General features: G+C 53.8%; 1 protein-coding gene across 9 annotated transcripts in view; it reads left to right on the forward strand.

The window, feature by feature from the left end:
* The window catches only part of KAZN (kazrin, periplakin interacting protein), a 1058126-nt gene that overhangs the window by 990279 nt on the left and 50138 nt on the right, over nucleotides 1–17709 (forward strand). For all 9 annotated transcript variants that reach the window (XR_012129999.1, XM_073233240.1, XM_073233242.1 and 6 more), the window contains 2 exons: nucleotides 6065–6201; nucleotides 13036–13206. Coding sequence is in view for 8 of the 9 variants with exons in the window: in XM_073233240.1 (XP_073089341.1) it covers nucleotides 6065–6201; nucleotides 13036–13206 (308 nt within the window). In the remaining variant the exon portion in view is untranslated. The remainder of the gene's footprint in view (nucleotides 1–6064; nucleotides 6202–13035; nucleotides 13207–17709) is intronic.

Consider the following 17709-nt stretch of genomic DNA (forward strand, 5'->3'; position numbering starts at 1 on the left):
CGTGTAGGGCAGAAATGATTATGCTTTCAGTCCCCATTCTACAGATGAGGAAACTGAGGCTTAATTAAACTTTGATAGGCAGACTCCAAAGCCAACGCTTTTAACCCAACTATGTTAGCCTAAGAATCAGGAGACCTGGTAAGGCTGATTCACTATATGATATAGGATAGTCTCTTTCCCTCTCTGGGCCTCAGTTCATCCATCTGTAAAGGGAAGTTGAGCTGAAAGAACAGTTTGGTAGGTATATATTCAGAATGGTTTGCCAGGCTTTTCTGCCTCCCACCTGCCCACCCCTCCTTCCCCAGAATTTGTAGAAGCTGAAGGCTCTACCGGTGGGAAATGTGGAGTGCAAAGGAAAGAGAGCCCCCTGCTGGCAGTGGCTGGGATTATCTTACACAGGCTGAGCTCTGCCTGACCCCGCCCACCACCACCCCTCCCCACCTCTGAGCCCTTGGCTGTCCCGGGGTCCACCAGGCTGGAAATGTTTAGAAAGTCTCTTGGCCTTGGACGATCAAGAACCAAGCCCACAGTCTTTTGAGCTCAGACTAATGGGAAACCCGACCGTGTGGAATGAGACTGTCTTGGGCTGACTGAGGATTCTGTAGGCAGTAGGGGGTGTGTGGTAGAAGATTCCTTAAAAGCTGCTGACTTACATGCACATGTGCGTGCATGCACAAACACACGCACACACATACACACTCCTTCCAGCAGTCATGGGGCATGCACAAGAATGTCAAACAGCCTTTAATGGAAACCTCAGAAAGGCCCCTGGGGACTGTAAGCCAGCTGCAGAAACAGCATCTTGTAGCAGGAGGAACTAATGGGAATTTTTGTATCATCCACTGGTTTTGTGGATCAGTGCAGGTCCTGCTGTTCACAGCGATGTTGATGAAGGAGTGTGAGGGGTTCAAGGTCAGAAGTCAGGGTTGCCAGTCCAGGGTCTACTCATTTGAGCCTCAGTTTCATCCTCCGTAAGGCAGATGCAGCCCCACCCCCAGCACAAGTTCCCGAGTTGCCAAGGAGGCCAACTGAGGTTGGGCGGGGTTGGTTGGGGGCTGGAGAATTTGTGGGTGCAGAGCAGTGGGGTAGGAGGGTGCTGCCATTCACTGCTTGGCCAGGTTCCTCATCTCCCTGCATGCCCACTTCCTCATCTATGACGTGGAATGACTTTTTAAGGTGGTCCTGGGAGTTAAGTGACCTGTAAGGGGCTGAGAGCTGTGCCTGGCACATGGGAAGTGTTTGAACATCTAGGAAATCAAGGCTCAGAGAGGTTAAGGAGGAGAGACTGCTCAAGGTTCTCAGAGCCAGGGGCAGAAGCCAGGTCCTCTGACCCCAGACTGATGCGCATCCTGCCCCGCCGTGTGGTGTCAGCCAAAGCCTTGGACGTGTGTGGGGTAGTGGTTGAGGCAAAGTCTCTTAGGACCCCAAAAGCCAAAGGAATCTCTCAGACTCAAGCATGCTCATCCTAGGGGGAAACTGAGGCTCATAGAGGGGAAAGCTGAGAGCCTGGTCCTCACTCCCTGGTGAGGTTCTCACTCTGTGCACTGCCTCAGTGGGTAAGGAGAAGCCCCCGCAAGCTCAAAAGTGCCCCCATAAAATCCCTTACTTTCCAGGCCCACTGCCTCCAGGAGCTCAGAAGCCAACGAGTAGCCTGTCCCGTTCTCATCACATGTTGGCTGCAGCCCCCCTCCGCCTGTTCATGGGAGGTGAGGGTGTGCTTTGCCTGAGGCGAGAGCAGAGGGGTGACTGCAGAGACCATTCTGTCTGTCTGGTCCCCACCTGCCAGGATGTGCACTTGCCACAGTTAAACTGGGGCTGACTCTGCTCCGCTGGGCCCCACACCTGAGCGGGGGGGCTGTGGCATCCTCAGCCGGGGAGGGAAGAAGGGGCTGCCGTGGAAAGGCCCACCTCAGAAGCTTGAAGAGAACGGCATCCCCAGAGAAGCACCTTGATTGGGGCTCTGGTCACACCGAGTCTCAGGGCGCAACCAGCCTCCTCTGAGTTAGAAAAACAAGCCCCTCCCTCCCAGCCCAGAGTCTCCGCGTTCCCAGGAGCTGGGCTGGTCTTCCATGATTGTGCAGGGCCCTCCGGGTATGACGTCCCCTGTCAACACGGCAGTGGTTCTGGTGGCCTGGCCACTGGAAGGGACACGCCTGGGTGAAGCCTGCTGACTGGGAAGCTGGTCCACACAGGGAGCCTTCCAGCCTCATCCTGCGTGCAGGAACGTTGGGAGAGCATCCGAACAGGAAAGATAAGAGCAGGCCCGGGAAGAAGGGAAGAAGGAAGCGTTGCACTGTATGATCTCATAGCTCTGTGTCTGTGGTTTAATTTTATTCCCAGGGATCCATCATGCTAACCTCCTTGTTTTCTTAAGGTGTGGCAATGCTAGCACCTCCCTTCAGGGGCCCCCCTTCTGACGGGGTGACACAGCACCCGGATACCTGGGAACGTTCGGGCTCGATGGGGACACACACCCACCTTCCCACCTCAAGGTGCTCCCGGGTCCTGCCCCGCCGCGAGCGTTCTTGAGTGGGTTGCGGACGTGTGCGCCTCTGGACAGCTGTGGCAAACACACAGCGGCTTCTTTGTTCGCACCATGGGTCTAAAGGTACCTTACTTTCATTTTTAAGTGATCTCCACTCGGCATTCATTCCCTGAGATTCAGCCTTAGTGTTTCTCAGTCCTCAGCCCGTCAGGAACTGGTCAGAGCAGAGACCCCAAGGAGAGCTCGTGTGAAGGATCCGTGAAGAGAAGCCTTTTACGGCAGAGGGGGTGGATTGGCATTTCCCACAGCACGCCTAGATGTGTCAGCTAGGAATGCGTTAGGCTGCGCACAATGGGCGATCCCACAAACAGGCTTATTTTCCTCTTGCCATAAGGAGTCCTAGCCCCGATGGTGCCCCAAGGATCCATGCCCCTTCTGTCTGTCTGTCTGCTCCTGTTGTCAGCTTGGGTCTTCATCCTTGGGTTGCAAAATGGCTGCTGTGCCTCAGGATGTCATATCCACGTTCCCAGCAGGAAGAAAGTGGAAGAACAAAAGGCGAGAGTTACTGCCAGTGTACTATGACCTTTCACTATAAAGAAAACAGTGGATCCGGTAGACTTCTGCTTACATCTTAGAGGCCAGAACTGGACACGTGCCCCTCTAGCTACAAGGGAGTTTGGGAAGCTGAGTGTTTTCACTGGCCACAAACAAAACTGGGGTTCTCTTGGTAAAGAGGAGGGTGGATGGAGATTAGTGTCTCATCCACATGTCCATGGATTTGTGTCCTCTGTCACATCGTCAGCCACCCAAAAGCTAGGGACCATATCCTGTTCATCCCCACCCCTTTCACAACAGCAAGCAGGGAGCCTGACACCCAGAAAGTGGTTAATCGAGCAGTTTGGGGGAGCTCTTGTTCTCCTTTAGGGAGGAGCTCCTAATCTGAAGGCAGACATCCAGCCTTTGCACTCAGGAAGCCCCAGTCAGATGGGGGAGGCATAGCCCCTGCCCCATCACCAAGGCCACCAACACACGGAGCATGCATACACAACCCCACCGGTGGACAGTACGGTTACCCAGCTTCTCCAGCACACGTACAGATAGTGCAAGGATGGAGCCGTGAGGAGGTAGTGGAGGCCAGCAAGACTGTAACCTTGCCCCGTCCACAGCCTTTGGCAAAAGTGGAGAAAGGCCCAGGAATGCTTTGGAGGGCAGGGCAGGCCACCGCCTGGAGCCTCCAGTTGCTAAGAGCTGTCTGGAGTTTGGTTCTCATCCAGATGGGGCTAAAATCAGAGCCCCAGAGGTTTGGTCTCCAAAGGGCAGAGGCGTGGCTCCACAGGGTGGGTCCGTGAGACCTCCAGCTTCTCTCCAGTTGGGTGGAGGCTCCCGCTGGGAAGCTGCAGGCCGAGCTGGCCTGGGGCAGCAGCTCCCGGGAGCCACATCCCTGGACAGTACCCCCCTCTTGTTCTTGCACCCACCAGTCTGAAACCCGCCTCGACTGAGCATCAGGTGCCAGTTCACACCCAGCTCTGCCACTTACTGGCTGTGTGACCTCAGTTTCCTCCCCTGTAAAATAGGATGAGAAAACCCCTCACCTCTCACAGGAACGCCGCCAGGATGGAGTGAGAGAGTGCAGATGGAAATTTCCGCTTCCTCAGTGTCAGCTGAGCTAGGGCTCTTGGAAGATTCCTTGTGACCAAGGTTACCACTTTACATGCTGGGTTTTCCTAAAAGGTTCATACCATGTTAGGGTACAGGGCACAAAACTAGCCCAACCCTCCCCTCCTCTGGGGGCTTGGTAGGACCACCCAAGCCTGACTGAAGAGAGAGGTGTGTCCCCTCCATGCACTCTGCTGTCCTGGTCCTTTAAGGTCCCAGCCCTGCAGGCCCGGAGTCCAGCCTGGCGATCTAAAGTTGCTGCTCTGACAGTCCGCCCAGGAGAGGACAGGTCCAGCTGTGGGGCCGGGAAGCTCAAAGCTAAAATTTAAAGGGCCATCCAAGACCCAGGTTCCCCACTCCACAGATCTCCGCATGGCGCCCTGCCCATGACGACACAGCCGCAGCTGACCTGCCTCTACCCTGTTCCACCCCAGGGGAGGGGGGTATAGGGCAGGAGGATGAAGGGGGACCCTTCAGGGCCAGGAGGACATCAGCTTATGTTGAACACAGGTCCAGGAGCCCAAGGTCTCAGTCCTCCTGGCGCACCTGGAAGCTTAGTGGCAGAAGAAGTTTGCGGGATTGGATGTCCAGCTGTCCTAGGCAGCCACCAATCTCCTCTCTGTCCCCATAGATTTCCCTACTGTGACATGTCACATAAATGGGATCATACATACAGTATGTGGCATCTTGTGACTGGCGTCTTTCACTTACTGTAATATTTTCAAGGTTCATCCATGTTGTAGCATGAAGCATGATTCTTTTTATTGCCAAATAATAGCCCATGGTGTGGATATACATTTTTCTTACTCATTTATCATTTGATGGACATTTGAGTGGTTTTAGCTTTCGGCTATTATGACTAATGCTGCCGTAAACATTTATATATGAGTTTTGTGTGGATGGATGTTTTCATTGCTCTTGGGTAACATGCCTAGAAGTGGAATTACTGGATCATAGACAACTTTGTGTGTAATCGCTTTGAGGAAGTGTCAGGCCGTTTTCCACAATGGCTGCACCTTTTCATTCATTCCCATCAGCAGTGTTTGAGAGTTCCAGTTTCTCCATATTCAGGCCAACACTTACGTCTGCCTTTTTTATTTTGGCCATTCTGGTGCGTGGGAAGTGGTATCTCACTGTGGTTTTGATACACATTTCCCTGAGGACTAATGATGTCGAGCACCTTTTCACGTGCTTATTAGCCATTTCTTGGAGGAACATCTATTCAGATCCTTTGCTCACTTTTTAATTGGGCTGTCTTTATTATTGAGTTGTGGGAGTTCTTTATATATTCTAGATGTAAGGCCTTTATCAGATATACGATTGGCAGGTATTTTCTCCTATTCCTTGGGTTGTCTTTTTACTTTCTTGGTGCTCTCCTTTGAAACACAAGTTTTAAATTTTGATGAAGTCCAATTTGCCTATTTTTTCTTCTGTTGTGCATCCTTTTGGTATCCTATCTTGCTGTGTGTTTTTAATCAAATCCTTTTCCCTGTGGAGGAAACGGGGTGATGATGGACTGTGGGGCCGGGCTGAGTCATTCTGGTGGGCTCACAGTGGACCGTGGGGGTTCATTCCGACAGGAAATCAGGGCTCCACCAGCTTCCTGGGCCGCGAGGGCGCGTTCTCACCAGCCTGCAGCTCTTTCACACCAGGGACCTAGTCAGTTCAGGGCTGGGAAAGACGTCAGTAAGGGGCTGCCCTCCTGGTTGGATCAGTAAACCAGGCAGGTGAGAATAGGGTCTCTGGAGACAGGCGGGCCTGGGTTCTAATTCTGCCAATATCGCAAAGTGACATGGGAGCTTGGGAGAGAAACTTCGTCTTTCTGACCCCTGTTTTCTCGCTAGAGGCAGTGACCCTTCCCAGCATCGGGGGTCAGACACACGGCGAGGGTCTCGGGAACTAACTTGCTCCTCTGCCCCCCAGCCATGAAGGCCGACCGGAAGCGCCTGAAGGGCGAGAAGACGGACCTGATGAGCCAGATGCAGCAGCTGTACGCCACGCTGGAGAGCCGCGAGGAGCAGCTCCGCGACTTCATCCGCAACTACGAGCAGCACCGCAAGGTCAGGGCCGGCCCCGCCCCTCTGCTCCCTCCGCGCCTCCTTCCCCTCCCCCTCCGCAGACACCCCCGCGCCCCCCTCAACTCCCTGCCTGCCTGCAGGCCCCGCACAAGGACTGGCCTTTTGAATGCCAAAGCAGGCACACTGCCCACGTCTCCCGTGCCCGCCGTGGGAGGCCTGCCATGCATCTAGGAGGGCCTGGGCACTGAGCTGAAGCAGGCGCAGCCTCTAGCTGGGGAACTCTCTGCCTCCTGGGCAAACAAGCCCGCACAGGATGGTGACTGCACCAGCTGGTGACAGTGTGGGCTCCGGATCCAGGCTGGCCTGGGTTCCACTCCAGGCTCCCTGTTTGTGTGCCCTTGGGCATCTCCCCCAACCTCTCAGAGCCTCCACTGCCTCATGTGTAAAACAGCAGTCACAGTGCAGACCCTGTAGAGCTGTGGGGAGACTATATGAGATGATGGTGCAGGGCACCCAGCATGGCACCAAGGGCATAGTAACCACACAGTAAATGTTAGTTTCCTGTCTTATTAATAATACCATAATAAACATGTGAAGAGAGCTGGAGAGCCCCAGGGAGACAGCAGGAAATCCTGCCTGCAGGGAGAGAGTCTTGGGAAGCTTCACAGAGGAGGTGACAAATGAACTGGGCTCTGTGGAGTGAGTAGGAGTTTATGGTCGGATGACTGACTCGCAAAGGTATTTTCTGGTATGTGTGGTGTGGGCATGCCAAAGAGGGCACTGAAACTCAGGGAAAAAAGAGTCAGACCCCCTCCACCAAGCAGGCCTTAATGAGTCACTGTGTCTGCAGAGAAAGAGTTGCAACCCTCTGGTGTGCAGGGCAAAAAAAACTACCGAAAACTACTCTTCAGGGCCATGACACCATATGACAATGTCTGTGACCAAGGATCAAGTACTCTGTGGATCAGATGGAGGTGGGAGAGGTTCATTCCCCTTCATCAGCCATGGAAGGTCTGAGCAGTTCTTCAAATGGCTCGTGGCAGCAGGCTGGTCACATGAGTGGGTTCCCCTGTGTTTCTCTGAGCCAGAGTGGAAAGGCCAGGGGGTCAGAGCCAGCATTTCAATCTAAATGCTTCATCCCTACAGCCCGCCTGGGCCTTCACTAGTGTCTGCCCTCACCTCTCAGGTGTGCAGGCCTTGTCCATGGTGGAAGCAGCGCCCGGAGGGCTCCGCAGGCCAGGCCGCCTGCAGCCTCTGACTGGCCTGCAGCCTTCAGCCACCCTGGGGGCCGGCCTCCCCTGCCTCATCCTTCCACAGCAGGCAGGCTGGTCCCTCTGGGGCCTCCCCATGCCTGTCAGCTGCAGATGGGGGGTGGCAGTGAGCAGACCACCTGCTTTCTTGGTCCACTTCCAGGCTTCTTGCGGTGTCTTCACGTGGTGAAAGGGTGAGGGAGCACTCCTGGGTGTCTTTTATAAGGACACTGATCACATTCTCAAGGGATCCACCCCTCTGGCTAAGCACCTCCCCCTAAAAGCCCCTCCTAATACCATCAGTTAGGATTCCCACATGTGGTTTTTGGCAGGACATATATTCTGACTACAGCACTACCTGCCCGTCTCTCTGTCCACCTCTCCCCTTTCTCCTTCCCCAGCTGGAGGGGCTGTAGCAAGTCCCAAGGGAGCCTGGTCCTTCAGTACATGAGGCAGGGAGAACCTTTGAGGGGCCTCATGCCCATCAGCAGGGGGACCTGGTCACCCTTGTTTGAGGGGAGGGGACCCAGGGCAGGGGCGGGAGAACCAGACACAGCCATCCCTGCTGCCCGTGATGTGCTGGCTCCCAGGCTGACCTGTACATGGCCTGTCCCCACATCATCAGCTTCCTTGATGTGCCAGGGTTCCCACAGTCTACCATCTGCAAGCTCAGGACCCACGAAAGCAGGTGTACTACCCAGCCTGAGTCCAAAAACCTGGAGAGCACATTATAGATCCTAGTTGAAGGGCAGGAGAAGCCCAATATCCCGGCTCAGCTGTCAGAGAGCAGTCACTCCCTTCCTCTACTCTCTGTCCAGACCCTCAGCAGGTTGGATGGTGCCCACCCACACTGGGCAGGGCCGTCCACTGAGGCCACCAGTTCAGATGTTAATCTCATCTGGCAACATCCTCACAAAGCCAGAAATAATGTTTAGCAAAAATATGGGTGCTCCATGCCATCAAATTGGCACAGAATTAATCATCACACTTGGCCTGGGAGGCAGGGCGGTACAGACAGTTGGATGACAGTCTCATCTCTGCACCTGGTAGCTGTGTGGCCTCATCCTTGAAACGGGGAAATGACAGCAACGAAAAATATACTTGTTGTTATTTATTATCATCATCATCATTATTATTATCATCATCTCTGGGGATTCAGAGTCAGGCATTTGATCATGGAAATCCCACAGTGGATTCCAGAACCCTTCTGGGGCCCCCCATCTTCTTCCGCCTGGGGTTGGCCCCACTGGTGAACTCAGAGAAGCTCCCCAGTCGGCCAGTCACGTGCTCTGCCTCTGGGAGGATGGGAGTCTCAGTGGAGAAGCAAGAACCATGCAGAAGAGTAACCCAGACAAGACCTTATAGAAGACCAGAAGGTCTCAAGCATCTGGGAACCAGTGTGGGAGAACATGTCCCCTGAGAACATGACTTGAAGGAGGACAGATCCAGATTTAGAAAAGCAAAGAGGGAATGTCGTGTTGATAAAAGGCTAAGAGGATCAGAAAAATGGTGTTATACCCTTAACAATGATCATGATAATGGCCATCTTCCCAGGCCACCTTAGCAGGGCTGACACAGGATGATATTAATAATAGCAAACATTTGTTGTGCACCTACTGTGTGCAGACGTTGCCTTAATCTCTTTACATGTGCTATTTTAATAGCGACCCTGTGAAGTATGATTGTCCCTAATATTCCCATTTTACAGAGGTGAAAACTGAGACTTAGGTAAAGTCACTCGCACAGGATCCCACAGTTACGAAAAGCGGGGACAGGATGCAAAAACCCAGGCAGTCCAGCTCCAGAGCCACCGAGTGACTGCTTGCCCATGCTGGGCTCCCACACGCTGCTCAGTATGTATTTAGATGAACAAACGAATTTTTTCCACTGTTCATGGTTTATACAGCAACCCAAAGTGGGCCACAGAGAAGTCATGCCATCCTTGAGAGCTATGGATGGTATGCTGGGTGTTTCAGTGGCACTGTGCCCAGCCTAGGCCTTAATAGCAAACACCTCCTGTCTTTCAGTGGAGTGTCAAATTTGTTTTGATAATTATGTTCTTACTTGAAAATAAAATTCCCATGGAGAGCCACCTTCCCCCAGCACCGTACCGTTTTTTTTAATTAAAGTCACAGGTAATTGGGGGCATCCCCTGAGTCCAGCCAACGTTGGGGGTGGGATTGAAGCTGCCAAGTAATCAGAAGGCTTGTAGCTGCAGCAGCCACGGGCAGCAGAGGTGGCCAGAGCTGAGCGTCAAGTGTCACTCATATGAGCTGGCCTCACAAGACCTGTGAGATTCATTAAAAAAAATGAAATTCAGAAAACACTCATTTTTTTAAAATTACTTCCTTAAACGTTGTTATGTGGAAAGTCACTCCAGCAACATTGTGATGATCTTTAATCATTGTTGGGTCCAACCCCGATTTACAGATGGAAGGACTGAGGCTCTGCAGGGTCTGGTGACTGACCCAAGGACACATATTGAGAGCTAACTTGGGAAAACTAAAGCCACAAGCTCAGGTTTTATTCTGCCTCTTCCAAAATCTTGCAACTGCTAACAAAGAAGACATTTTTTTTGTGCAAGATAAATGTCCCCATGAACTGGATTAATGGGACCCTCAGGTGCCCCATATACTTGGCTCAGCCACTCAGCTTGCCAGGGCCTACCCAGCTGGCCTCACCGGAAGCAGGTAGCCAGACCACAGGGCTCTGCTCTACCAGGGGGAAGGGGGGTCAGCACAGGCATAAGCTGCTGAGAAGTAAAAGGTTTGACACCTGCCTAGGAAGTTCACAGAATTGCAGTGAATACCAGAAAGCTTCCCCCCTTCCCCATGAACATTCCCTATCACACGGGTACAGTTTGCAGATGAATTTGGGGATTCTTCATAAATCCTGCAGGGGGTACATTCTCTCAGCAAGCCAGGCAGCCAGACAGGGGGCTGAGGATTGGACAAAGGGTGATCTTGGGTAGTGAGGCTGCTCTCATAACAGGCCACCTCCATCCTCCCACCACGCCTCTCCAGCCAGGCCTGTGTCCCCCAACAGCCCCACCTTGCTGCACCCCCTCTCCCCTTCTTCCCTGGGAGTCCCATGTGCCAGCAGGCCAAAGGGACCTCAGCTCCCAGTGTGTCATCCACGGCCCCACACTATCAGCGAGGGAAGTTACTCTTCCTCTCTAGCCTCAGTTTACTCATCTGTGAAATAGGGATAAACAGTCCCACCTCACGGGTAGCTGTGAGGTTTAAATATAAGAATGAGCCTAAAACCCTCAGCACTGTACATGACGTGTGTACAGAACATTCTGTGACTTGCTGCTGAGCCCCCCACTCTCCTGCCAGGGAATGTGATCAAGGGAGGGGGTGTCAGAGTCTCACCAAGACTGAACATCAAAGCCCCTACCGGCCTTCCCCCCAGCCTAGAACCCTTGTTTTCCCATAACCAGTGGAGATAGTGACTGCAAGGAGACATAGAGACGAAAAGGATCCTGGGGTCTTAGGGGGCCTTCCTCCTAATTCAAGGACATTTTGCAGGCAGCCTCTTATACACCAGCCAGTTCTCAGGAACAACCCTTGCCCTGTTGTTCAGTTTCTCACACCACATTCCCGGCCCCTTCCATGATTTAGGCGTGCTGCTAAGCACCAGGGGCAGATGCCCAGGATGGCTCCTCCCCCAGGCGGTAGGAGCTCCCCATCGGGTGGGTGCTGGAAAGTGCTGAGTTAGTCCATGGTGTGACCCAGGGGGCCATGCCTGTCACCTGTTATGCTGACCCCACCTGAACACAGCTCCAGAGAGGAAGGAGAAATAACTAGCCACGGAATGCTTCCCTGCATGGAGAGTCTTGCTTGCAGAACTGGAGAACACACCGTCACCTGTGACGCCATCTCTCGCTTTGTATCTTGCATTCTGACCATCTCAACGGGAGGTGGTCTTGTTGTCAGTGTCTCACAAATGATGCGCTCCAGGTTTACAGGGATAAATAACTTGGCCAGTGTCCGGAAGCTTGCAGTAGATGGAGCAGAGACTCACACCCAGGCATCCTGACCCCAGACTGTGGCTGCCAGCAGCATGCCTGGAAGGAATCGTCCCTGCACCACCTCCACTAGCCTATGCTGAGAAGTGGGGGACTGGTAGCACAAAGCTTGTCCTCCCCTCCCCCAAGTTTGGGGAGCTGTTGTAGGATAGCCTTTGTAATCGGTCCTGGCAGCCGTGATGTGCTCACTCGTCCAGCAAGTGTTTATTAGCTGCTGTTTGCCAGGCTGCTGTCTGGGCCCCGGGTACATGCTGATGAACTAAAGCGGCACCTCCCTGCTCTCGTGGCACCTACAGTGTAAGCTCTCGTGGCTTTTCAGTGTAAGCTCCATGGGTATGGAGACTTTTGCTGGCTTGTGCCTGCTGATGGCATCTGTGAATATCTTAGACGGATATTAGGGAAGGTCACCCAGAAAGGATATTTGAGCAGGGACCTGAGTGAAGTGAGTGTGCCTGGTGGCATGCTGAGCTTTCTGCATGGTTACTTCACGCGGTCCTCATATGTAATCCCCATGTTACAGATGAGGAAACTGAGGCATGGTAGGCATTGCAGCCCATCCTTGCAACACCAGGATTCAGCCCAGACTCCCTCTCCCTGGAACCTAAGCCATGGCTACGGCTCTGTGACAGCCCCAGAGAAAGGGCCAGGTTTTCCCTTGGCCTCCTCATCTCTGGCCATCTGGAAGTCAGGCCTTCGGCGACAGGGCTGTTAGGCCAGACAGGATGGCCGTCTTTCTCTCTGGTCCTGGGCCACATGGGCACCAGGAGTTTCACTCCTGCCTTGGTGAATGGGAGGTCCAGGATCGGGTGGGTGGGCAGGGCCCCCTGCTGGGACCCTTCCTCTTGGGAAAGACGCCTGCTATTCTGAAACTTGGCTCTGCCCACAGAGGTCACACTGCCCAGAAGAAGCCATCTGCTCCTTGGTTACTGGCTTTGCTGGACCCTTCCCTGCTGTGTGGAGCAGACAGCTAAGGCCAGAGGACAGCAGAGGACCGTGCCACGTTCAGACACAACAGCTAGCTGGGGCGGGGGCAGCCTGTGTCATCATCGGCTGTGACCTTGTGGGGTGCTGGCAGGACCCCACGGCCGCCTAGGCAATCGGGCTGCGGATGTCTCCTCTGTCCCTGTCTTCCGGTAACACACACATTACCAAACAAGAAAACAAAGCCGCAAACCCATTGTTGACCCTAACTTTTTTCAGACTCCAGTTAGTATTTCCTGCATATGAAGTCATTTAATCTGTATAATGATTCTTTGAAACAAGTAGTATTAACCCCCCACCACTTCAAATATGGAGAAACTGAGGCTTGGTGAGGTAGAGCAACTCGCCCGTGACACTCATCTGCTCATTTATTCATTGAAAAAATATTTACTGAGCATCTACTAACAGTTTATCTCTGTTCCAGTCCCCCAGCTAGTGTTCAGCGGAGGCAGGATTCAGACCCAGGACTTTCTCACGGCAGATCTGGAGCCCCGACCACATGCTGTGGTCTCCCTTCCCATTCCTCCAGTCTGGGGTCAAGGCCCCTCTAGGTATCTCCAGGCCACGAGGAGACCCACACCCCTTTTTTTAACACCCCGGGCTCTCCCCCTGCAGGAGAGCGAGGACGCCGTCAAGGCCCTGGCCAAGGAGAAGGACCTGCTGGAGAGGGAGAAGTGGGAGCTGCGGCGCCAAGCCAAGGAGGCCACAGACCACGCCACCGCGCTGCGCTCGCAGCTGGACCTCAAGGACAACCGGATGAAGGAGCTGGAGGCCGAGCTGGCCATGGTGAGGCCCCTTCCTGCCCGCTCACACGCCCGGGCACTGCTGGGAGCCCAGCGAGGTGCAGGGAGACAGGGCCGCCCCACACTGGCCCACCCACGTCTGGGGTGCAGTGGAGTGGGCAGAGCAGCCTGGGGGGGCAGGGCCGGGCTGCAAGCTGCTGGGAGATCGTCCCCTCTTCCACACTCCCAGGCTACTGTAAAAAAAAAAAAGCCCATTTTTTGGTAAAATATACATATTAGAAACCGTTTGAGAGGAAATACACCAAAAAATTATCAGGGTAGTAGGATTACACATGACAATTATTTCCTTTTTTTTTTTTTGGTCCTGTTTTCATCTGTAGTGAAACTGTCTTATGTCAAAGGAAAAAATATTACATTTTTCTAATCCAAAGTAAGCCTTCAAAATATCCCCACTTTATGCTGAGGTGCACAGCCTGCATGTGGGAACAAAGAGCCCAGGTGGTTTGTAGGGCCGAAGAACCGAGGTGGCCCTGCAGTTCAGGTCCTCCCACTCCTGTGTGACCTTGGGCTGCTCACTGAGCTTCTCTGGGCTTCGGTGCCCTTCATCTGGGTCCGGGTTGGTGGTGAGGGTCTTTATCCCACCCGCCTTTCCCAAGAGGTGGCCGGGAAACTCCAGGAAGCTCGTGGCTCTTCCTTTTTGAAAAGGCCTTTGAAACTGCCAGGGCCTTGGTGTGACGGTGGCCGGAAGAGAGTGTGCTGAGCACCCCGAGGGGTGGGGAGGCCCACATGGCTCTTAGAACCCAGTGTTCTTCTGAAGGGCACTGATGCCGGCCAACAGTGGTGACAGCCGCCGGTTCAGGGTTCAAATCCAGCCCTCACCGCTCCCTAGCTATGTGACGGCGGGTAGGACCCTTCACCCACCTGGGCTCCGTTTCATCAAGTCTAAATAGGGATCTTGTGATGAGTTAATGGAATAAGGCAAGGGAAACCTGAGCACAGTGCCTGTCCGTGATGAGTGATGTTACGACAACATGAAGCTTTTCTGTGGTCACTTCCTTCAGGACGATGGGTCACTGAGGGCAGGTCAGGATCCCAGGGCCTCTCCGGGGACCAGCTGTGCACGCTGCCTCCTGGGTCCCCTGTCCGACGCTGACCCCTAGTGGTGAGAACTGCCCAGGCCCTAGGAAGCTGCGGTGTGCAGGTCCCCGCTTGGGGGAGGAATGAATTCCCACCAGTGGGGTCTATGTGCTGGTGGCCCAGTTATCACCTGCAGCCCAGACCTTTCAAGCTGCAGACCTGGAAAGGAGGTGCAGGGTGACACAAGGCCCTATTCTCCCAAGTTTTTCCAGTGCCCTGTGTGTGGACTGACGTGTCTTCCCTGCCTCGGGCCACTGGCCTCAAGTCATGGGAAACCCTGAGGATTTGGGGATTGGGAGCCACATCTCCGCTCCACTGTTGTCATGGCCAAACTGCTTAACCCACTTCCATTCTGGTCAACAAAACTCAGCTTCTTGCCTCCTCCTCTGGCAGGCATCAGACCCTCCCTGCTAAATGTGAACAGTTAGGGTAAACATTTGCAGCTCGGGGTGGTGGATTTGTAACATCAGTACAGCTCATGTGTGCCGACAGCTCAGAGGGAAGGGGCTTCTCTAGGCCGTGACAGACCCGGCGGTGTTGGGGCATCCACCTGACCTGAGGTCCCCTCTGTTGTCTACCCTCTGCAGAATCTCACAACCTGGTGGCTGCCAGGGCTGCCTGCGCCAGGCAGTGTCCACTCGCCGCACAGCCCTGCTGGCCAGGAGAGCAGAGGGAGGGCCTGCCTTCCTTGCACGTGTGCCTTAGGTCCTTGGGCTGCAAGTGACAGAAAGCCGCTCTGCTAGTTAAGCACACAGGGTACATGGGAAGAAGCTCGTGGTGCAGTGGGAAGGCGGGGGTGCCAGGCTTAGAAATGGGCTGAGGCTAAGGCAGCCACAGGGGTCAGAGGGAAGCTGGGATTCCATATGGAATGGTCTGCTCAGTGGACCCTGCTGGGGAGGATGAACTCGAACCCTGTGTCCTTTGAATTTCACCCCACTCTTTTAAAGAGTCTGATACAGTACAGGGTACCCAAATGACGCATGTTGGGTCACTTGCTTACCCCTTCTCCAAGGGTCCTGGCGGTGATCACTGGTGATGAATAATTTCTTAAGTGACCCTGAGGTGTCACCAAGGAGATGAGGACCCACGACACTGAGGCCCTGGGAGGCAGCCTGGCGGGGTGAGCAGGCCCCTCCCTGTCCAGGCACCGTGCTCCAGTGCAGCCTCTGCCAGGGAGCTGGGCTGGGCCCCTGCATGCCCTGTGCAGCCCAGAAGGGCCTGCTTCACTGGAGTAAAAGCCAAAGGCCCCCGCCCTCAGGGGAGACGTTTCCTGATGGCACCTCCTGACCAAACCAGGCTACACCATGAATGAAGCCACGCTGGCACCCGGGGACCTGCCCCTTGGGGGTGTGGGGGGTGTGTTTTTTAATACGTTGTTTTATGGAGATAAAATCCATATACCGTGAAATTCATTCTTTTAAAAGGTACAATTCAGTGGGTGTTAATATGTTCACAGAGTTGTGTGACCATCACCACTATGCAATTCCAGAACGATTTCATCACTCCAAAAAGAAACCTTTATCCATTAACAGTCACTCCAGTGACAGATACATTATTCTTGCTCCCATTTTACAAATGTGGAAACAGGCTCAGAGTCCAGGAGGCTCACCCAGAGCCCCCCAGTGAGTTGAGAGGTAGAGCTGGGTATTGGGCCGTCCCCTGTGCTCCTTAGGGTGATGGCTCTGTTTGGGAGGCCTTTGAAAGGATGTCCACATACTGGCCCAAAGGAGGCCCTTCCCCTAACAGCCGCCACTCGGCCCTCAGGCCTTCCCCTCTGGCTTTGCAGTCATGAGTAGACAGGGCTGTCAGCCCCCAGGAGGGCCGCCCCCAAAGGCCAGTCCTGCCTCCCAGGATCCTGATTCATGCTGGCCTGGTTTTCTATCAATGCTGCATCTCCAAAACAGGAAATAGTTCTCATGTTCACTACGTGCTCTGTAAACGGGGTTTCTCATCCCCGGCACTATTGACATTTAGGGTCAGATAAGTCTTTGTTGTGGGGCTACCCTGTGCACTGGAGGATCACTGTAGTCCCTCCCACTCACAAAAATCAGTCAGTCTCCAGACATTTCTCAGGTCCCCTGGAGGGCTTCAGCCCGCCTGAGACCCACTCCTCTGTAAAGTGAGATGTTTCTCAAGGATCGCGTATGGGATTCGTCATGTCAGTGTTTCTGTCTGTGCCCTGACCATTCAGTTCTAACAGAGTCCCAGTTTGGTCCTGCCGTTCTCTGGCTGTGTGACCTATGAAAAGGGCCTAACCTTTCTGAGCCTCAGTTTCTACATGTATAAAATAGGACTCTAAGACCTTCCACCTGGGACCCTGGTGATGTGAGGTGAAGCAGCAGGCATGCGACAGATGCTCAATAAATGGTCACTGTTGTTTCTGATGTTCTAGACCTACACCCACACACCTTCTTGCGTCTTCTCAGAAGGTCCCTGCCCCTTGCTATTCCCAACCTTTGGCCAGGAGATGTTTCCCAGACAAGCAGGAATCCATTGAAAGGTGGGCGAGGCATTCCATCTAGCAGTGCTCACAGCATGCCTCTGGGGCCAGGCGCACCTCCTAACATGGGACTGTTTGGCCTCCAGATCTGCAGACCCTGCAGGCAGTGGGGGGCCTTCATCAGCCAACCCAGAGGGTAGGTGAGTGAGTGCAGGGCCCTGCCAGCCTCCTGGATCTTACCACCTGATCGTAGGAAGGACTTACATAGTCAGAACCACCACCACATGGGTGGCTGCTCCGTGGCTGCTCTGTGTTGAACACGCCAGCAGGCCAGGCAGTACCTTGGGCCTTCACGGGCATTATTCCGCGTCTAACTCCTTGTGAAGTAGATACTTCCATAATAACAGTTGCTGACACTGAGTGTTTTACCACAGGCTAGGGCTCTCCACAGCAGCCATGTTATCTCCATCAGACAGATGGGGGCGTGAGGGCACAACGAGGTGAGGGGCCTCTCTCAGGACCCCCAGCTAGAAGGTGGCAGAGCCACAATCCAATCAGGTAGTCCAGTCTCAGAGCCCAGGCTCTGAGCATGGTGCATACCTCCGGGGAAATGATCCTTCCCACTCCCCATCTTACCAGTGAGACCCCCAAAGCTGGGAGTGGTGGGACAGCTTGCATTGGAGCCAATTTACCAATTCCCAGGAGCTCGAAATTCCAGGTTTAGATTGCTCAGGACACAGGAGAGACTCAGAGAGGAAAAGAGGGAGTCGGGCTCCAGGGGAGCTCCCAGCATTACATGGCATTTAGTGGAAGAGGTTAGTCAGAGAAATGCTGTGTAGACTGCCATGGGGACATGATCCAGTAAAGCATTAAGAGTGTGTGTGTGTGTGTACGCACACATATTTTTAAGTTAGATTTTCATGCTTTCTCTGCAGTCCACGTTTCCCTGTACCTCTGTCTTGGGGGTTT

Source organism: Manis javanica, chromosome 4 (genome assembly GCF_040802235.1).
Source record: "Manis javanica isolate MJ-LG chromosome 4, MJ_LKY, whole genome shotgun sequence".
NCBI classification, from domain to species: domain Eukaryota; kingdom Metazoa; phylum Chordata; class Mammalia; order Pholidota; family Manidae; genus Manis; species Manis javanica.